This window comes from Syzygium oleosum, unplaced genomic scaffold, assembly GCF_021117445.2.
Source record: "Syzygium oleosum isolate NSW1041296 unplaced genomic scaffold, Sole_v2.1 Sole_v2.05, whole genome shotgun sequence".
Lineage (NCBI taxonomy): Eukaryota > Viridiplantae > Streptophyta > Magnoliopsida > Myrtales > Myrtaceae > Syzygium > Syzygium oleosum.
In genome coordinates this window covers 9,045,656-9,061,634 of record NW_026607489.1, presented here as the reverse complement: position 1 = coordinate 9,061,634, position 15,979 = coordinate 9,045,656, and the positions used below count along the sequence as shown (strand labels likewise).

General features: G+C 41.2%; 2 protein-coding genes across 2 annotated transcripts; both read left to right on the top strand.

Moving 5' to 3' along the window:
- Positions 1 to 4,497, top strand: LOC115681750 (laccase-14-like). The gene is made up of 7 exons (XM_030605809.2): positions 1 to 153; positions 1,135 to 1,286; positions 1,558 to 1,802; positions 2,649 to 2,774; positions 2,910 to 3,498; positions 3,648 to 4,000; positions 4,308 to 4,497. The coding sequence occupies exons 1-7, from the start codon at positions 52 to 54 to the stop codon at positions 4,439 to 4,441; spliced, it is 1,701 nt and encodes a 566-aa protein (XP_030461669.2). The 5' UTR covers positions 1 to 51; the 3' UTR covers positions 4,442 to 4,497.
- A 3,247-nt stretch (positions 4,498 to 7,744) lies between these two features.
- Positions 7,745 to 12,121, top strand: LOC115681666 (putative laccase-9). Its single transcript, XM_030605668.2, has 7 exons — positions 7,745 to 7,965; positions 8,105 to 8,256; positions 9,562 to 9,806; positions 9,904 to 10,029; positions 10,204 to 10,804; positions 11,155 to 11,516; positions 11,629 to 12,121. Exons 1-7 carry the CDS (start codon positions 7,861 to 7,863, stop codon positions 11,811 to 11,813), a joined length of 1,776 nt encoding a protein of 591 aa, XP_030461528.2. The 5' UTR covers positions 7,745 to 7,860; the 3' UTR covers positions 11,814 to 12,121.
- Positions 12,122 to 15,979: the final 3,858 nt, after the last annotated feature.

Below are 15,979 nucleotides of genomic sequence, written 5' to 3'. Positions count from 1 at the left end.
GAGAGGACCTCATTCACACTTGAGTTGAGAAGGGAAAGAAAGAAAATTGAAATGGGGTCGCAGGAGAGTATTATGATGTTTCTTTGCTTGGTTCTTGTAAGTAGAGGGCTCGTTTGCATGGCTCAAGGCAAGGTCTACTATTATGATTTTGTAGTAAGACTCTATTTCTCGCCTTTCTTTTAGTTTTTATTGTTTTCTTTAATACCACATTTATTTTTTAAGCTCTTTTGAATAAAGAGTATTTTAGAAAATATGATCTTTTTCGGAGATAGTGCCGTTTGGACTATTGTAATCTACTTAACCAATCCCGACGCTCGAAGTACATGTGCCATATTCAAACTGGTCAATGATGAAAGTACAAAGATTGATTTATGAAGTTGATTGACAAAGAGATTTGGCATACTTTCATCGTATGTTTGGATACAATTTGTTGGCTTTACATACCCATTTAGAATTTGACACGTCGCTTTTCAGTCGAATTTCGTAAATTAATGTTTATATCCAGGGATAGATCCATCCGTTATAACGGTTTGCTTTTCAGTATACTGCTGTAGTATCTTAAATTTTAAATTTATCAATGATGTCCCAAGAAAATCTCTCAAAAATTCATTTAGAGCAGCTATTATTCCAAATTTTCCAGAAGTTTTGCCCCCATATTGAAGACTCTTTAATTGGCAAACTTAGGTTATCAACATGTGGTTGGGGTAAATAAAAGCAATCTATTCAATACTGTCCTAACCAATATTATTTATAAAATCAGTTTAAAAAACTCCAGTTTAATCTCTTAATACAATTATGGGAATAAGCAAAAATCCAACTTTGAATTCAAATTGACACTTTTTCTTCCATAGTGCCTTTCAATCTCAAATGGTCAATCATATGAAAATCCATGTTGCTAAAAAAGGGAAATGAACAATTTTAGTAAAAGAAAAGAACTGCCACTTTCTGTCCAATTTGTTGTTCTGCGTTTGATTCCTAAAAAAAACTGAAAACATATTTTTCATGGGCTAATAAAAATAGTAGAGAAAAAAGATTCGAATGTTGAGTAGTTTGGATTCATTTGCAGACGTATAATTCGATGTCTGTGATGTCTTTAAACCCTGATCGCTGCTCTATGGGGATGAAAACATGTAGCTGGAGGAGGCCAACTTCACGAGGTTGTGCAGCACGAAGAGCATGTTGACAGTCAATGGCAGCTTCCCTGGGCCGGAGATTCGAGTTCATCGGGGAGACACCGTCTTCGTCAATGTTCACAACCACGGCGAATACGGCGTCACCATCCATTGGTACGCGAAATCGACTCATCTGATTGTACCAGTCTAAGAATCAATCACGCACAGAACCATTCATGGCATTTTTCTCTTGAGTAGTCAAACCAGTTGATCAGTGGTTTCCTGTGGGTCATCCACCGAGATTCCCCATGAGGAAAACCAGACAGATCAAACAACCAGCATATAATTGTCGAATCAAACCTGGTTTAAGTGTTAGCTGTGACTGTAAATGGGTGAATTTATTTACCGGTATTAGGGGTCGCTTTTCTCTAACTCTGATTTCCAGGCATGGAGTTAGGGAGCCGAGAAATCCGTGGTCAGATGGACCAGAAAACATCACGCAGTGCCCTATCCCGCCTGGAACTAGCTTACTACAGGAAATCGATTTTACGACCGAAGAAGGAACGTTGTGGTGGCATGCTCACAGTGATTGGTCGCGAGCCACCGTCCACGGTGCCATCATCATTTTTCCAGCTATTGGTACCTCTTATCCATATACCTGGCCTCATGCTGAAGATACCATAGTTCTTGGTATACCCCCTTTTACCTTATTCTCTCTTTCATAACTTTGTCTATCTCCACCAAAGAAGTTAACACTCAAATCCATGTTTAGACCAAGAGTAGATACTCATAGTACTTTGGGACACACTTTCACTGGGAAAATTACCAAAAAAATCATAAACCCGTTGCACTTGTGCCAATTCAATCCTAAATCTTTTGACAATTTATCAATGCAGTTTTTCCGGCCAATTTGGACCGGAAAACGTTGATGTGATGGTCCAGTCAGCGTTGGTCGTCCTATGTGGCGTACCAACACTGACATGGACAAATTTTTAGATTTTTTTGTGAATTTTTTCCTTTTTTCTTTTTTTCTTTCTTTTTCCATTTTTTCGTTTTTCTTTCTAATGGCAGGCCACAAGCAAAAAGGAAAGAAAAAAAGGGAAAAAATAAAAAAAAAATTTAGAAAATTTTTAGACGACCCGCTGACTGGACCACCATGTCAGCGTTTTCCTATCAAAATTTGCCGGAATGACTATATTGGCACATTTTGAAAGGATTTAGGATTGAATTGGCACAATTGCAAGATTTAGGACTGAATTAGCATAAATGCAACATGTTTACGACACTTTTGGTAATTTTCCCCACCTTTCATTTGGGCCCACAGAACTTCAATTTTTTGTCCTCCAATCAATTCGCGAGCGAATTATCGATACAAAGTTTAGTGTATTGGTCTATAGAAACTGAAGTTCGGTGATCTTAAAATACATAGACAACCCACCAAGCAAGTCACCTCATTCAAGTTACACTTTCTCTAAGTTTTTTTTTTCGATGCAATGGTGAAAACATAACACCATTACAATCAATGAATGTTGGCAGCATCATGGTTCAAAGGCGATGTCATGGCTATAATCAACGAGGCCCTCGCATCTGGTGGAGATCCTAATAAATCGGATGCTTTCACAATCAATGGCCAACCTGGAGATCTCTATAATTGTTCAAGTAGTAAGAAATTACCGTCAATTGATTTCTCCAAGGATTGTTGACTCTGTTCTTTTCCTCAAGAGGAACAAAAGTGGTTGCTAATTTCAAAGTAACTGCAAATGGATTAACATAGCTAGTCCTTTTCTTAATTTGTAGATAGCACGTATCGTCTAATGGTCGATTATGGCAAGACGTATCTCCTTCGAATAATTAATGCGGTGATGAACGAAGAGATGTTTTTCGGGATCGCTAACCACAGTCTTACGGTCGTTGGGATGGATGCCGCATACTTGAAGCCCATAAAGACTAGCTACATTATGATCACTCCGGGGCAGACGATGGACGTCCTCGTGACGGCGGACCAGGCGCCGAGCCATTATTACATGGCCGGAAGCCCGTTCGCCGATACCATGGCCCCATTTGACAACACCACAACCGCGGCGATTCTTCAATACAGAGGCAACTACACACCCCCGACGTCGCCTTCTTTTCTGGCACTACCAGTCTACAACGACAAGTACGCCGCGATGAACTTCACGGTCCGGCTCCGGAGCCTGGCAAGCCGAGCTCATCCGGTCAACATCCCGAAGATAATCAACAAGAGGCTTTTCATTACCGTCTCCGTGAATATGATATTTTGCCCTAATGAATCGTGTGCAGGACCAGATGGGAATAGACTAGCTGCAAGCTTGAATAACATAAGTTTCCAGACACCAAAGATCGACATACTTCAAGCCTACTACAGGTGTTGACTAACATGATCAGGGCTAATTGCGCTTGTCTTTTCTCAGAGTTCGCCATTTCTAAGGGCTAATTGTGCTTGTCTTTGAGAATAACTAAATAACCATCTCTCGTGTAATTAGTTGATAATTATGGTATTGGATTATCGTGCAGGAGCTTGCCTGGAGTTTACAATGCTACCTTCCCGGACAAACCACCATACTTCTTCAATTTCACAGGAGATGTCGGGAACAACACGTTGTACACGGGACTGGGAACGAAGGTGAAGATGATAAATTACGGTGCCGCCGTTGAGATAATATTCCAAGGGACCAACGTCGGCGCCGCCGAGAACCATCCGATGCATCAGCATGGCTACAGCTTCTACGTGGTCGGGATGGGATGGGGGAATTTCGACCACGAGACCGATCCCAAGACATATAACCTAGTTGACCCGCCCGAGGTGAACACGTTCGGAGTCCCTACAAATGGATGGCTCGCGATTAGATTCATTGCAGACAATCCTGGTAAGCTCATGATCTCATGATCCTTTCTGTGCAGTAGACTATTTCCATTATCGAGAGAAGAAACTTTTGCCTATGAGGGATGTGTTTTAAAGCGAGGGTGGGTTTGGTGAAGTTAATGTGGTTGTGGGGTATACTTAATCTTAAAAAGAAGACGAAAATGCAAATCACATTGCGAAAATATGATTTAAAAACAAAGGACGTACCATTTCAAGAAAACAATTTCGAAGAGATGTGTATTTTCACGCATTAACATAGTCTATCGTCGTACGGATTGATGGGGCTATAACGCGAGGAATTGAAATCGCAGGTGTATGGTTCCAACATTGTCATTTGGAAAGACATACGAGCTGGGGGATGGACACCGTGCTCGTCGTGAAGAACGGCAACACTGCGGCGACCTGCATGCGGCCGCCGCCTCATTACATGCCTCCTTGTCACTAGTCCTCCCTGTTTAAGGAAATATTGTCACCTTGTTGTTACCTCCACTTGATATTTATCAACGCAACTTATAGAGTTTTTCCTGCGTGCGATTTGGCTAAGAGGGTGTCCTCCTCTTTTGTGATGTCACTAGAGAATTCGAATTTGCCAAATTGAGATCCTCATGCATTAACTGGATTTCCTTTGGGGATTGATAACTGCTTAAATGCAACACCTCATAATCTTACCGTGAAAATTGATAACTACAGAGAGCCGACTCTCCAATCCACGATTTTTCTTAACTCAAATATTTTTTTGAATTTTTTATTTTTTGGAGTGAGAGCGAGTTTGGAAAAAAAAAAAAGAGGGAGAAAGAGGACGAAAAGAAAAAAAAAAGGAAAAAAATAAATAATAAATAAATAGAAATTCGAAAAATATTTAAATATTATTAAAAATTATCAACGTCAAACGCTGGCCTCGCCACGTAGGACAGCCGGCATCCATGTCAGCGATTTCCAGCCAAAATTGGCCAGATGGATTGAACTGGCACAAATGCAAAATGTTCAGGACTCAATTAGCCCAAAAAAGAAGAAGTTTAGGACCGAACGAGCACAATCACAATAGATTTACGACTTTTTTTCGGCAATTATCCCGAGCACGCGGGAACGCCTGTGGCGCAGATGTTAGATGTCTTCCATTCTCCCACGGGTTAATTCGTGGGCCGAAGAAAAGGAAGTAGACCGGGCGATCTACCGTCGTCATCTGTCGGTCAAGCAAATCTTCAGAAGTTCGCTCCCGTGGCAACGGTCCGCAAAAGTTACCGCGAGGGTTTCGTGCCTTTTCCGTGGGCGTCCCTCTTTTCATTTTCTAATCTGTGTTTTTCGTCGCTCGTCCAAACTAGAGGAAGGGAAGAAACATCAGTAAAGCGTAGAAAGATACCTTTTTTTAGGTGGAGACTTTTCTATTTACCTGGTTTCCAGGAGGAGGTGATGAGATTGAAAATATTATGTCCACGACGGGATTCGCACGCGACGTTTGTTCTATGAAAAGCACGGCACTTATTGTTTCGCAGAAAATCAATGATTTGGAAAATATTTATCTAAACTTAATCGCTCGAATATTAACCAATATAATTTTTTTTTCATGATCAACAATAATTTATGACAATTTCTTTTTTTTTATTTCTGAGAGCTATACGAGCTATTAGTTTTAAGAAAATATTTTCCAAATAATTCGTTTTTAGCAAAACAAATGAACTCTTTATAAGGAATTATTTTGTAGTTGAAGACAAACGTGATTCTTCAAAAACAGGAATAATCCATTATGTCAATGAATTTTTTTATAAGTATAAATATGATTTTATGTATCTATATAATTATTTTAATTCATTAGATGGAAATCGATGCCAAACTTTTCTTTTTAGATATCCTCCTATAACTAATGGCATTTCTATTTAAGTGATATTTTTTTGTAGGTAATTTTTTTTTTTCAAGTGACTCGCTCCTGTATCTCTTGAAAAGACTACTTGATAAGTCAATGATTCCCGGATGCTATTCACCAGTTTAGGTGTTTCTTCTTTCATATGATTGAGAAATTTATCTTAAATAAAAAAAAATAATTTCACAATGTGTAATTACAATAGGGTTTTTGTTCATGATTTTTTCATATTCTTTCGTCCTCGAGATTTCCTAATTTTGTCTAATGTTAGCAATAAGCTATTAATAACTTTTTTTGGTCGTTTGCCGATTGTTAATGGTCACCTATATGATATTTAAATTTAATTTTTTCCTCTCTCTGCTTGGTCCGACCGGCTGGTACCACATCCCATTATTTCCAAATATTATTAGATGAGTTCGGTGTATATACTAAATTGGATCTGGATCCCTAAAGATGGTGGGAACTATGTGAAAATCACATGAAATCCGCCATTTTTAATTATTCAGATTCAGTTTAATACATAAATACAATAAAAATCTCTTTTTTCTATGCTTGGAAATGGAGTTACTGTGTCGCTAGGGGTGTGTTTCTCCAGTCAAAGTATTCTTTTGTATACTAATTCCCATTTTTTTAAAACTGTTTTTCTTTTTTTCCTTTTTTAAAACTATTTTAGAAAAAAAATTGTTTTGCAAGTACTTTTACACCATCTTGGAAAGTAATTTAATTACAAATACTTCCAACCGTGGGTCCTCCGCCGTATGCCTATGCGGATTGTGCGATTGACTTTTTCAATTTTGCAGTTCTAGTAATTAAGTCCTTTTAGTTTGTATGATATGTGCAATCGAGTCCTCTTTGTCACTAATTCATTCGATAGATTGACGTCTCGCTTTACATTTGTTTTGTTATTTCATAAATAGAAAATCAAAGGAAACTATTCTAACCTTTGTAATTAAGTCCTTTTAGTTTTCGTATAAAATTTTTCTTTTGACCTTTTGAACATTTTCTAACTCTACATACTTTACGTATAAAGATCGAAATCCTCTAAATTTAAATAAAAAATCCCCATCTTCAAGTTATCATCTTGAGAAGTGGCTATATAACCTGAAAATGCAAGGGCCGTGTTTTGTCCTCTGTGTGCGTGCGTCCTCCATATGTGTTTAGGGTTCTCCCGTCGATTAAAATTAGGTCACGTGACGCGCATTGAATAGTGGATAAAGTGGAAATAGAAGATGGGGCCGGTACATGGATACGTTGTCCTTCTCCCTCAATTTTAATATAATAAATATTAAAAAATGTCCTCAAAATACTTGCTAAGCATAATTAATTGCACTTTGCAAGTATGAACATTTCCATTTGAAGTATGCCGCTCTTTTGAAATACGTTCTTTCTCAATTTTCTATATGCATTAGTATTTTTTTCGGTCGAATAAATGCATTAGTATGCATTTTTACTATTTTTAGTGATTTTATCTGGTGTTCCCGGGGCAAATTTTGTGAATATGAATCCTTTCATGTGCTTAAGGACTATGGTTGCTCAGACATAGAAAGGCCTTTTATTTTTTATTTTTTTTTATTTTTTGTTTTGTGTTTCACGTGCAATTAGTACCAAAACTTTTTGAATGATGAACATCCCCACTGTAAAATGTGGCACAGTATTCGAAAAATTAACATAAACGACGGGGTCACCAAGAGTTCAACATTCCTCCCTCACTTTCTTCGATGCCGAGCATGAAGTTGTACCTAAAGGTCTTGAGCCCCTCAACCGTGCCATGCATGGCGCTGAAGACGACCACGTGAGCCTTTTCTTGCGGTATCTAACACATACACTGGCACTATAACCATACTTCAAAACGCCCTCGTGCTGGAAAAAATCCGCACCAAATAGAGAGACTCCGAGACAGGCAGAGACAGAGAGGTTTTTGAGTTATAAAGGAGCGAGCCGCTTCTGTCAAATGGCATCATTCGAAACCAGTTGAAAGAGCAGCGACCGAAGCGCGGGTGGCCAGAATGGGTTCGTCTCTGTGCGAGCTCCCATGGCTTCTTGCTCTACTGGGTGGATTGTTGTTGCTCCTCCCTCGGGCTCAAGGCGAGGACCATTACTACACTTTCGTCGTGAGTTCGAGCACTTTGCTTATCTTTCTCTCGTCCATTTTTCGGCTCGTTTTCGATGCCGTCGTCGGCCGCCATTTGCTCCGTTTGCGTCTTTTTGGGGGCTGTTTGATGGATGTTTTTCGACCTCGTGTGTCTGCAGCTGCGAGAGACCAACTTCACGAGGATGTGCGTGACGAAGAGCATGTTGACGGTGAACGAGAGCTTTCCGGGGCCAACACTGTACGTCCGTAAGGGAGACACGGTCTACGTCAATGTCATCAACGAAGGATACTACGGAGTCACCATTCACTGGTAAGTCATCCGGCATTGTTCTGTTTTCCAAGTCGAATTCAAATGGGTTGAAAGTTTGGTGGCAGAGGGACAACATTCGCTGCTGGTCTGGCCAGCCGTCTGATTAATTAGACGCCAAGCCAAATGTGATCGCAGCTTATGCCGTGATTTCTTTCTTTGGAGTAATGCTAGATATGTGTAGTAGGCTTGATTTACAAATTCTGGATGACATTCTTATATGAGCAAGTTTATTTGGACGTTAGCACACGAAATATCGTCTGATCATTTTTCATGTTTTTCTTGTTGTACTTCTAGTATTATTGTTTTGGGTTAATACAGTAAAAAACCCTAAATTAGGCATACTGCGAGACCAATATCCCAAACATTGTTTTATGTCCGGAAAACTCCTAAATTGTGCCCGCTATGCCATCAACACCCCTAACTTTCTTGTGTAGCAAAAAATCCGGAACTTATACCGGCTTGACGAAAATACCTTCCTTCTACAATCAAAAACCCGAAATTTGGACTCTAACAAATTCCCACTGTATTCTAAAAGTTTGGTGATATTTGCATCATAGTAAACAAAGTTTAGGGTTTTTGGTAGTATATGGGGGAGGGTTTTTATGTCTTACTAATATAAGTTTAGGCTGTCAAATGCACAAAATAAAAATTTAAGGTATCGGTGTTTCGGCAGACAAAATTTAAGATTTTTGGTGATAGACATATGCTATTTTTGTTACGTAAGTACAAGTTTAGAGATTTTGGCGGCACAAAAGAAATTTTGGTTTGGGAAAGTAGCGTCACGATGAATTGATGATTGATGGGTGTAGTTCAGGATTTTTTTGGTGGTATTTTTCTTATTATATCGGGATGTGCGACCCAGGCATGGGAGGGAGAGACGTTTTCCGAAGAGCAGCTCCCAAAAGTTAGGTACGATTTTCTGACGGCCATAGGAACGTGGGTCCAACCAAAGACAATGAACGCACTATAATATTTTTTATTAAATTATTCATGTTTAACTAACTGCCTAACCTTTCGACCTTAATATTTCGTTCTCCAGTATATAGTATTGAACCCATTATGATATTTTAATTGAATTAATAAGTTTAGGTGGCAAGATCTCATCCCCATGTAGAGACAGTGACAAATGAGTCACAGCATCTTACTTATGTGGACTTCTAATCAAAGAATGTCTCGTCACTTAATAAGTGATTTATTATAAATTATCAACATCCATAGAATTAGTCAACGTATTATATTGAATTGCAAGAATCGATGGTCATATTTGCGAATTTTGCTCATAGAGCTCTTTTTTTATACTCGCAGGCACGGCATTAAACAGCCGAGGAACCCGTGGTTCGACGGGCCCGAGTATGTCACGCAGTGTCCTATCCCTCCGGGGACCAACTTCACTTACCAAGTCCTGTTCACTTCGGAGGAGGGGACTCTTTGGTGGCATGCGCATAGCGACTGGACCCGTGCCACCGTCCACGGCGCGATCGTTATAAAGCCAGCCCTCGGCACGACTTATCCTTTCCTGGAGCCCGACGACGAGAAAGTCCTCGTCTTCGGTATGTCCTTGCTCAATACAATTGAATGATGAAATCATATAATGGTCATTTGCTGTGTATTTGGGAAACAGCTTAGCATTGTAAATTCTGCTTGCAGCATCCTGGTACGACGAAGACGTGATGGAGTTGATGAAAGAGGCTCTTTCTGAAGGTGGATTGACGACATTATCAGATGCTTACTGCATCAATGGCCAGCCTGGTGATTTTTATAATTGTTCCAGAGGTGAAACTTATTCAAATACATGTGTACATTGATACATTTTCTTTTGTATGTATGCCATCATGCCTAGACATTGATTTGGTCTCTTAAGAGGAGAATTTCCATGCGTAAATCGATTCTACAATTAGACTGTTTGTCATCAAATCTAAGTCTCGAATTGATTCTAATTTGTTGCAGATAGCACGCATAGAATATCAGTTGATTATGGCAAGACCTATCTTCTCCGTCTAGTCAGCTCAGTGCAGAACACTGACATGTACTTCGCCATCGCGAACCACACCCTGACGGTGGTGGGGTGGGACGGAGCCTACGTCAAGCCTGTGGTCACGAGTTACATCATGATTACCCCGGGTCAGGCGATGGACATTTTGGTCACAGCTGACCAGCCGCTCGGCGAGTACTACATCCTCCTCTCACCTTTCTTCGATGGTCAAGCGGACGATTTCGACCACAGCATTGCTAGCGCGATCTTCCAGTACAACGGCAACTACAGTTTCACCGGATTGCCAGCGTATCCAAGCGATTTCCCTGGATGGGAGGAAGTAGCGCCCGCAACTTCCTTTGTCAAACGACTGAAAAGCTTGAACTCGGCGGAGCACCCCATTGACGTCCCCACCGACGATGAGATCACGACCAGGATGTTCATCACCGTCTCAATCAGCATGATGAAATGTCCGAATGCCTCGTGTGAGGGACCTGATGGAAATCGCCTTGCCTCCGCGTTGAACAACATTTCATTTGCAAACCCTGACTTGGATGTGCTCCAAGCATACTACAGGTACAAGTTGAGATTTCTGCTATTGCTACTTTCTTCCCCTGCTATTTGAAACAATCAATTTGGCATAGTCTCAATGAAAACCACTTAAAATCTAGGATATGACCTTCAGGAGATACCATCCACTTTAGCCGATTGCAGAAATGTTAATAAAATTGATTTGAAGTAAATTACGTTGTTATCAGGACAAAATTTGATGAAGAACCAATAAGTTCACTTCAAAATGTTTATGCTAGCTGTGGGGTTATCCTAGGTCTCTGTCTAAAGAGAACAACATTTGTACTATGCATCTTAGTGTATCTAGATAATATATAATTGACCGTCTTTAATTCCTTCTCTTTGATTTCTTGCAGCAACATCGCTGGGTATTACACGGCGGATTTCCCTGACCTGCCGCCTACGTTGTTCAACTTCACGTCCGACGACCTACTGACAGACAACGAAACGTTGTCGGACCAAGGAACGAAAGTCAAGGTACTGAACTACAACGAGACCGTCGAGATAATTTTCCAGGGGACCAACGTGATGAACTCTGGCGAGACTCACCCGATGCACCTGCACGGGTTCCGGTTCTACGTGGTCGGACTGGGTGGGGGCAATTTTGACAACGAGACCGATCCAGAAACCTACAACCTGTACGACCCACCCGAAGCGAACACTGTCCCAGTGCCTAAGGACGGGTGGGCTGTCATCAGATTCAGGGCAGACAATCCGGGTAAGTTCACTAGTCGACGCAAGTGCCATGTGGTACATGAATTTGATCATACAGACTTCAAAATAGAGAGAAGACAGATCAATTGTTCCTAACTCAAATTTGTTTACGGCAGGCGTATGGTACATGCACTGTCATTTCGATCGGCACATGGCGTGGGGCATGGATACTGTATTCATAGTCAAGAACGGGACCACGGCCGAGACAAGCATCCGGGAGCCTCCGGTATACATGCCTCCTTGCGAGACGGACTCGTCGCTATTGACCGCCCTTCGTTCTTACTTACGGCAGCAGGCTTAAATAATTTTCTCTACATGGTGTAGTTGTCCTGGGAAGTTTTCATTCCGAAACAGAGAGACCACATTTTAGTGCAGGGTACCTGTCGATTCTTTTTTCCTTTCTTGATGTTTTTTGAAGGAAAGAAAATTATAGCCCCCACTCAGCTTATGGTGCTGAATAAAAAGTGCCTTTACAATGTTAGACGATGGGCTTCTTAGTTTCAATGATCTCCAGACAGAGGGAAATTAGCATGCTGTATATCAAACGATGTTGAATGAAAATGTGAGACTGGCATTTTGTCACAGTCCGGGCTGTTGGCCCAATTCAAAGGACCATGCTGTGACTACTATTACTCGGTCACGAGTATTACACCAGCTGATTCAAGCACGCGATAATCCGATGGCAAGACCATGCACTGTCCGAATGCAGGATCATTTGTAAAGAAAGCAATAATGAACAGGGGTCATGAGAAAAGGTTCTAGTCGGCTGTATTAATCAATGGTACAAATAATGTACGTCAAGGACTGTTGGTATAGGAAAGTTTCAGTAGTTGAACCCCCTCAAGAGCTTTCCAAACATTATTTATTCTAACACGAGTAGATATTGCAGGTGTTTGAGATGTTACATCATATTCTCAGTTTAACTTTGATTAATCCATAGATGAAAAATTAGGTGTCGACAAAGGGCTCATGTGTTCCTCTTGTCGTAAGATTGTGCTGTTGCTGATGAATGTTTAGCCAAAAAGAAAGTTCATTATCAAGCAATGGATTCCTAAAGTAAAGGATCCTATCATAAATGCTGATGTCCCTGTTGGTGTTGGTAGAGATGAAACTACCAAGAAAAAAATCCAACCGTTCATACTTCTCTTGTCATTGCTGGAAATCTCAGTAATAGAAGTGTTAGCAAAAATGCTATTATGGATAATAAGTTTCTTCCTCTAATGGAGGATAATGATGATTTGGATGATACGCCTACTCTCATTGATATGCCAATTCAGTCCGTGATTGTTTCTTCTCCCATGAAGACTAGACCTTCCAATAATGTTACTACTGAAATGTTGGAATATCAGGGTTTTAATAAACCCCTAAGACAAAGGGAAGTCCAGTCCCTTGTTTTCTAATTTGACGTGCACATAATTGGACTCTTGGAAACTGGGGTTCAGGAATTGAAGGCTCCGTCTATTGCTGATAGATGCTTCATATTCCGGTCATCATCTTGGTAGGATTTGGTTGTTGTTTGACGACTACAATCATATCACAATTGTATCAGCATGCTCTCAAGTTTATTCATTGCTCTATTACCAAGGGTGATATTTGCATCTACGATACATTTTTATATGCATCTAATGCTGTTTTTGAAAGGAAGTCTTTATGGGAATCTCTCTTAGTCTTGCTGCTGCTGTTACTTCTCCTTGGGTCATTATGGGGGTCTTCAATAGTATTAGATGTTTTTCTGAAGCAAGCAATTTTGAATATGCTTATGTACTTGGTATGGTTGACTTCGATACTCCATTGGTTCAACCTGGTTTGTTTGGAATAAATTAGATTGATTGATCTTTTACTTGGACCAATTGTAGGCTTGATGTTGCTAGGAAGGTAAGAGTTCTGGGTGGTGCCTCTTAATGTTCATTTGCACCCTTATGCAGAGTTTGCGCCGTCCGATAAATCTGATCATCGTATGGCCCTTGTATGGTTTATGGAGCCTGAGTTGTCATTTCCTAAACCTTCCAAATTCTTCTAGTTTCGGAGTAATCATTTCTATTTTGAAGTTTGTAAGGAAGGCTTGTCATTGTGGTGAACAGGGAGTGCCTATGTGTATGTCTTTCACTCCAAACTGGCTCAGGTGAAGGTTGCTTTAAAGAAGTGTAACAGGGAACGTTCTAATTAGATTTCTCGACAAGTCCAGTAGTGTAAGGGTGACCTTCCTTCTTTGCAGCAGAGTACTCTTTGTAGATCCTCTCCAGATGAGGAAGCTGAGTTTATTCTTAAAGCTAAATGGTGGAAACTTCAGGAGGTTGAGGAATCTTTCCTCTGGGAAAAACCAGAGTTATATATGGATACAACTTTGGGATCAAGACAAATTTTTGTTGTTGTAAGTCTCTCTAACTTAGAAACTCTAACCAGACTTTAATAGTCTCATATTCAGAGGATGGTTCTAAAATTGAGGGTCATAAGAACATTGCAGCTGAGGCTATTTCATATTATGAGGATCTTCTTGATTCCCCTGATGCTGGCTATAATGGTATTGATTTGAATTCCCTGAGGAAACATTGCAGTTGCAACCTTCTATTGATATGCATGCTCTTCTTACAAAGCCAGTTACTTATGATGAGACTGAGCAGGTGTTGTGGTCTATTAGAACGCGGGCTCGAGTTCACAAAGGCCGGGCGTGAGATCCTTATACCCGAGCTCGGGTCCTCAACACCCAGGCTCGAGTTCACAAAGGCCATGCTTGGGTCCAATCAAGGCTGGGCCTGCGATCCCGATGCTTGTGCTCAGGTCCATCGAGGCCACACTAGGGACCAAGGAGCCGTGATCCCAGGCGCCTGGTCGAGGTCCATCGAGTCCAGACTCGGGACTCTAGTGCCCGTACCTAGTTCTCCGGTTGCCCATGCATAAAAGCTGCTATCGCCCAAATAGTATATGTCTATTTAGAAAATCAAATTAAGTTTTTCATACCAAACGACGAAAAATATTTTCCAATTCATTTTTACGTTTTAGCTAAATACTGGAAAATATTGGTATTATCCCGGAAAATGACTTCATAAAAAATATTCTCCAAAAATGTTACATATTTCGCGAGATAAACAGAATATTAATCTCATGAACAACGTACTAAAATTTTTGTCAATTCCAACCAAGCTTCGCTGTCGAATCTGGCCTGAAGAAATCTATCACTTCTCCACTGAACGGACGGTCTCCCCCCTCTCTCTCTCTCTCTTTTCCTTCTTATTCTACGATTGCTACTCTCTCTCTCTCTATTTTTCTATGCACTGCCATATAAGTCGTGACCTGGAGAGAGAAAATATTCGGTTGTTAGCAGCCACCAGGTCATACGCTTACGTGGCGCGCGTGAGCTTAGTTGGCTCCACTCAACAGGAGACACGTGGCGTCTGAGTTGGACTTGTTGAAAAATTTAAAAAAGGCTTTCTTTTCTCTCTGTCCGGCAGAAAAGGATAGAGCTGAAAATTAAACTCTTGCCTAAAACACACACACACACACACACTCTCTCTCTCTCTCTCTCTCTCTCTCTCTCTCTCTCTCTCTCTCTCTCTCTCCTCTTTTCAATTCCCAAGGCCTTCTTTACCTGCTCTCCTAGGGAAGAACAACCAAAACACTCTCTCTCTCTTTCTCCACCGCCTTCGCCTTCGCCTCTGCCTCCGCCTCTCCTAAGATCCTCGCTAGTCGCTCCGAGCTCAGATCTACGCCCAAGAGGGAGAGCCCTGCGTCGCTCCAAGCTCATATTTGCGTCTGGCACGTCGTCTCCCCCAAGAGCCCTTCTGTCTTGGCTACTGGATCCCGAGCCCCTCTGCCTCCGCCTCCGTTGTCTCCTCCGTAGCCCCATCGGCGGCTACGATGTACGATTCATCGGCTGGTTCCTCTCTCTCTCTCTCTCTTTCTCATGCACCAAATTCCCGGCAGTTGCCGACGCGGCAATCGAGCACAAGGTCTCCGCTCGCGTCGGTTTGGGGAACCTAGCTACGTCTACCTAAGGCCGCGCCATCTCTTTCAGCCTCGGCAACTTTTGGGCCTCCGTTCGATTGCGTCCCTCCGACGAGCTTGTCATCATCTGGTAAGGTTCGTCCTGATGTGTGTGCCATCTAGGTTTTGGTTTGATTCTTCTCCAATGGCGTCTATTAACGCTGAGAAGTTGCGTGGATTCCTATTTCACTATGATTGCGTCATGAATCTAGCTTCATTTACTTTGTCGCGATCTCGTTTTTGTTTCGATTTTCTTGCTTGTGCTTTGCTTTTGGAAGTGTGGTTGGAAGTTGAGCTCTGTTGAGTTGATGATTAATGTGAGAACAACGTTGTGTGTCCAGTCTTGCAAGCAACAGAACAATTTTCAGCTCAATCAGTTTATCTTCACTGAGGTTAAATCTATAGTTCTTTTGATCGGATTTTCTTTGTCGCAAGCAGTGGAAAAGTCCTTATTTTTAACTGTCCATCTTGTTGCTGAGGCGAGAA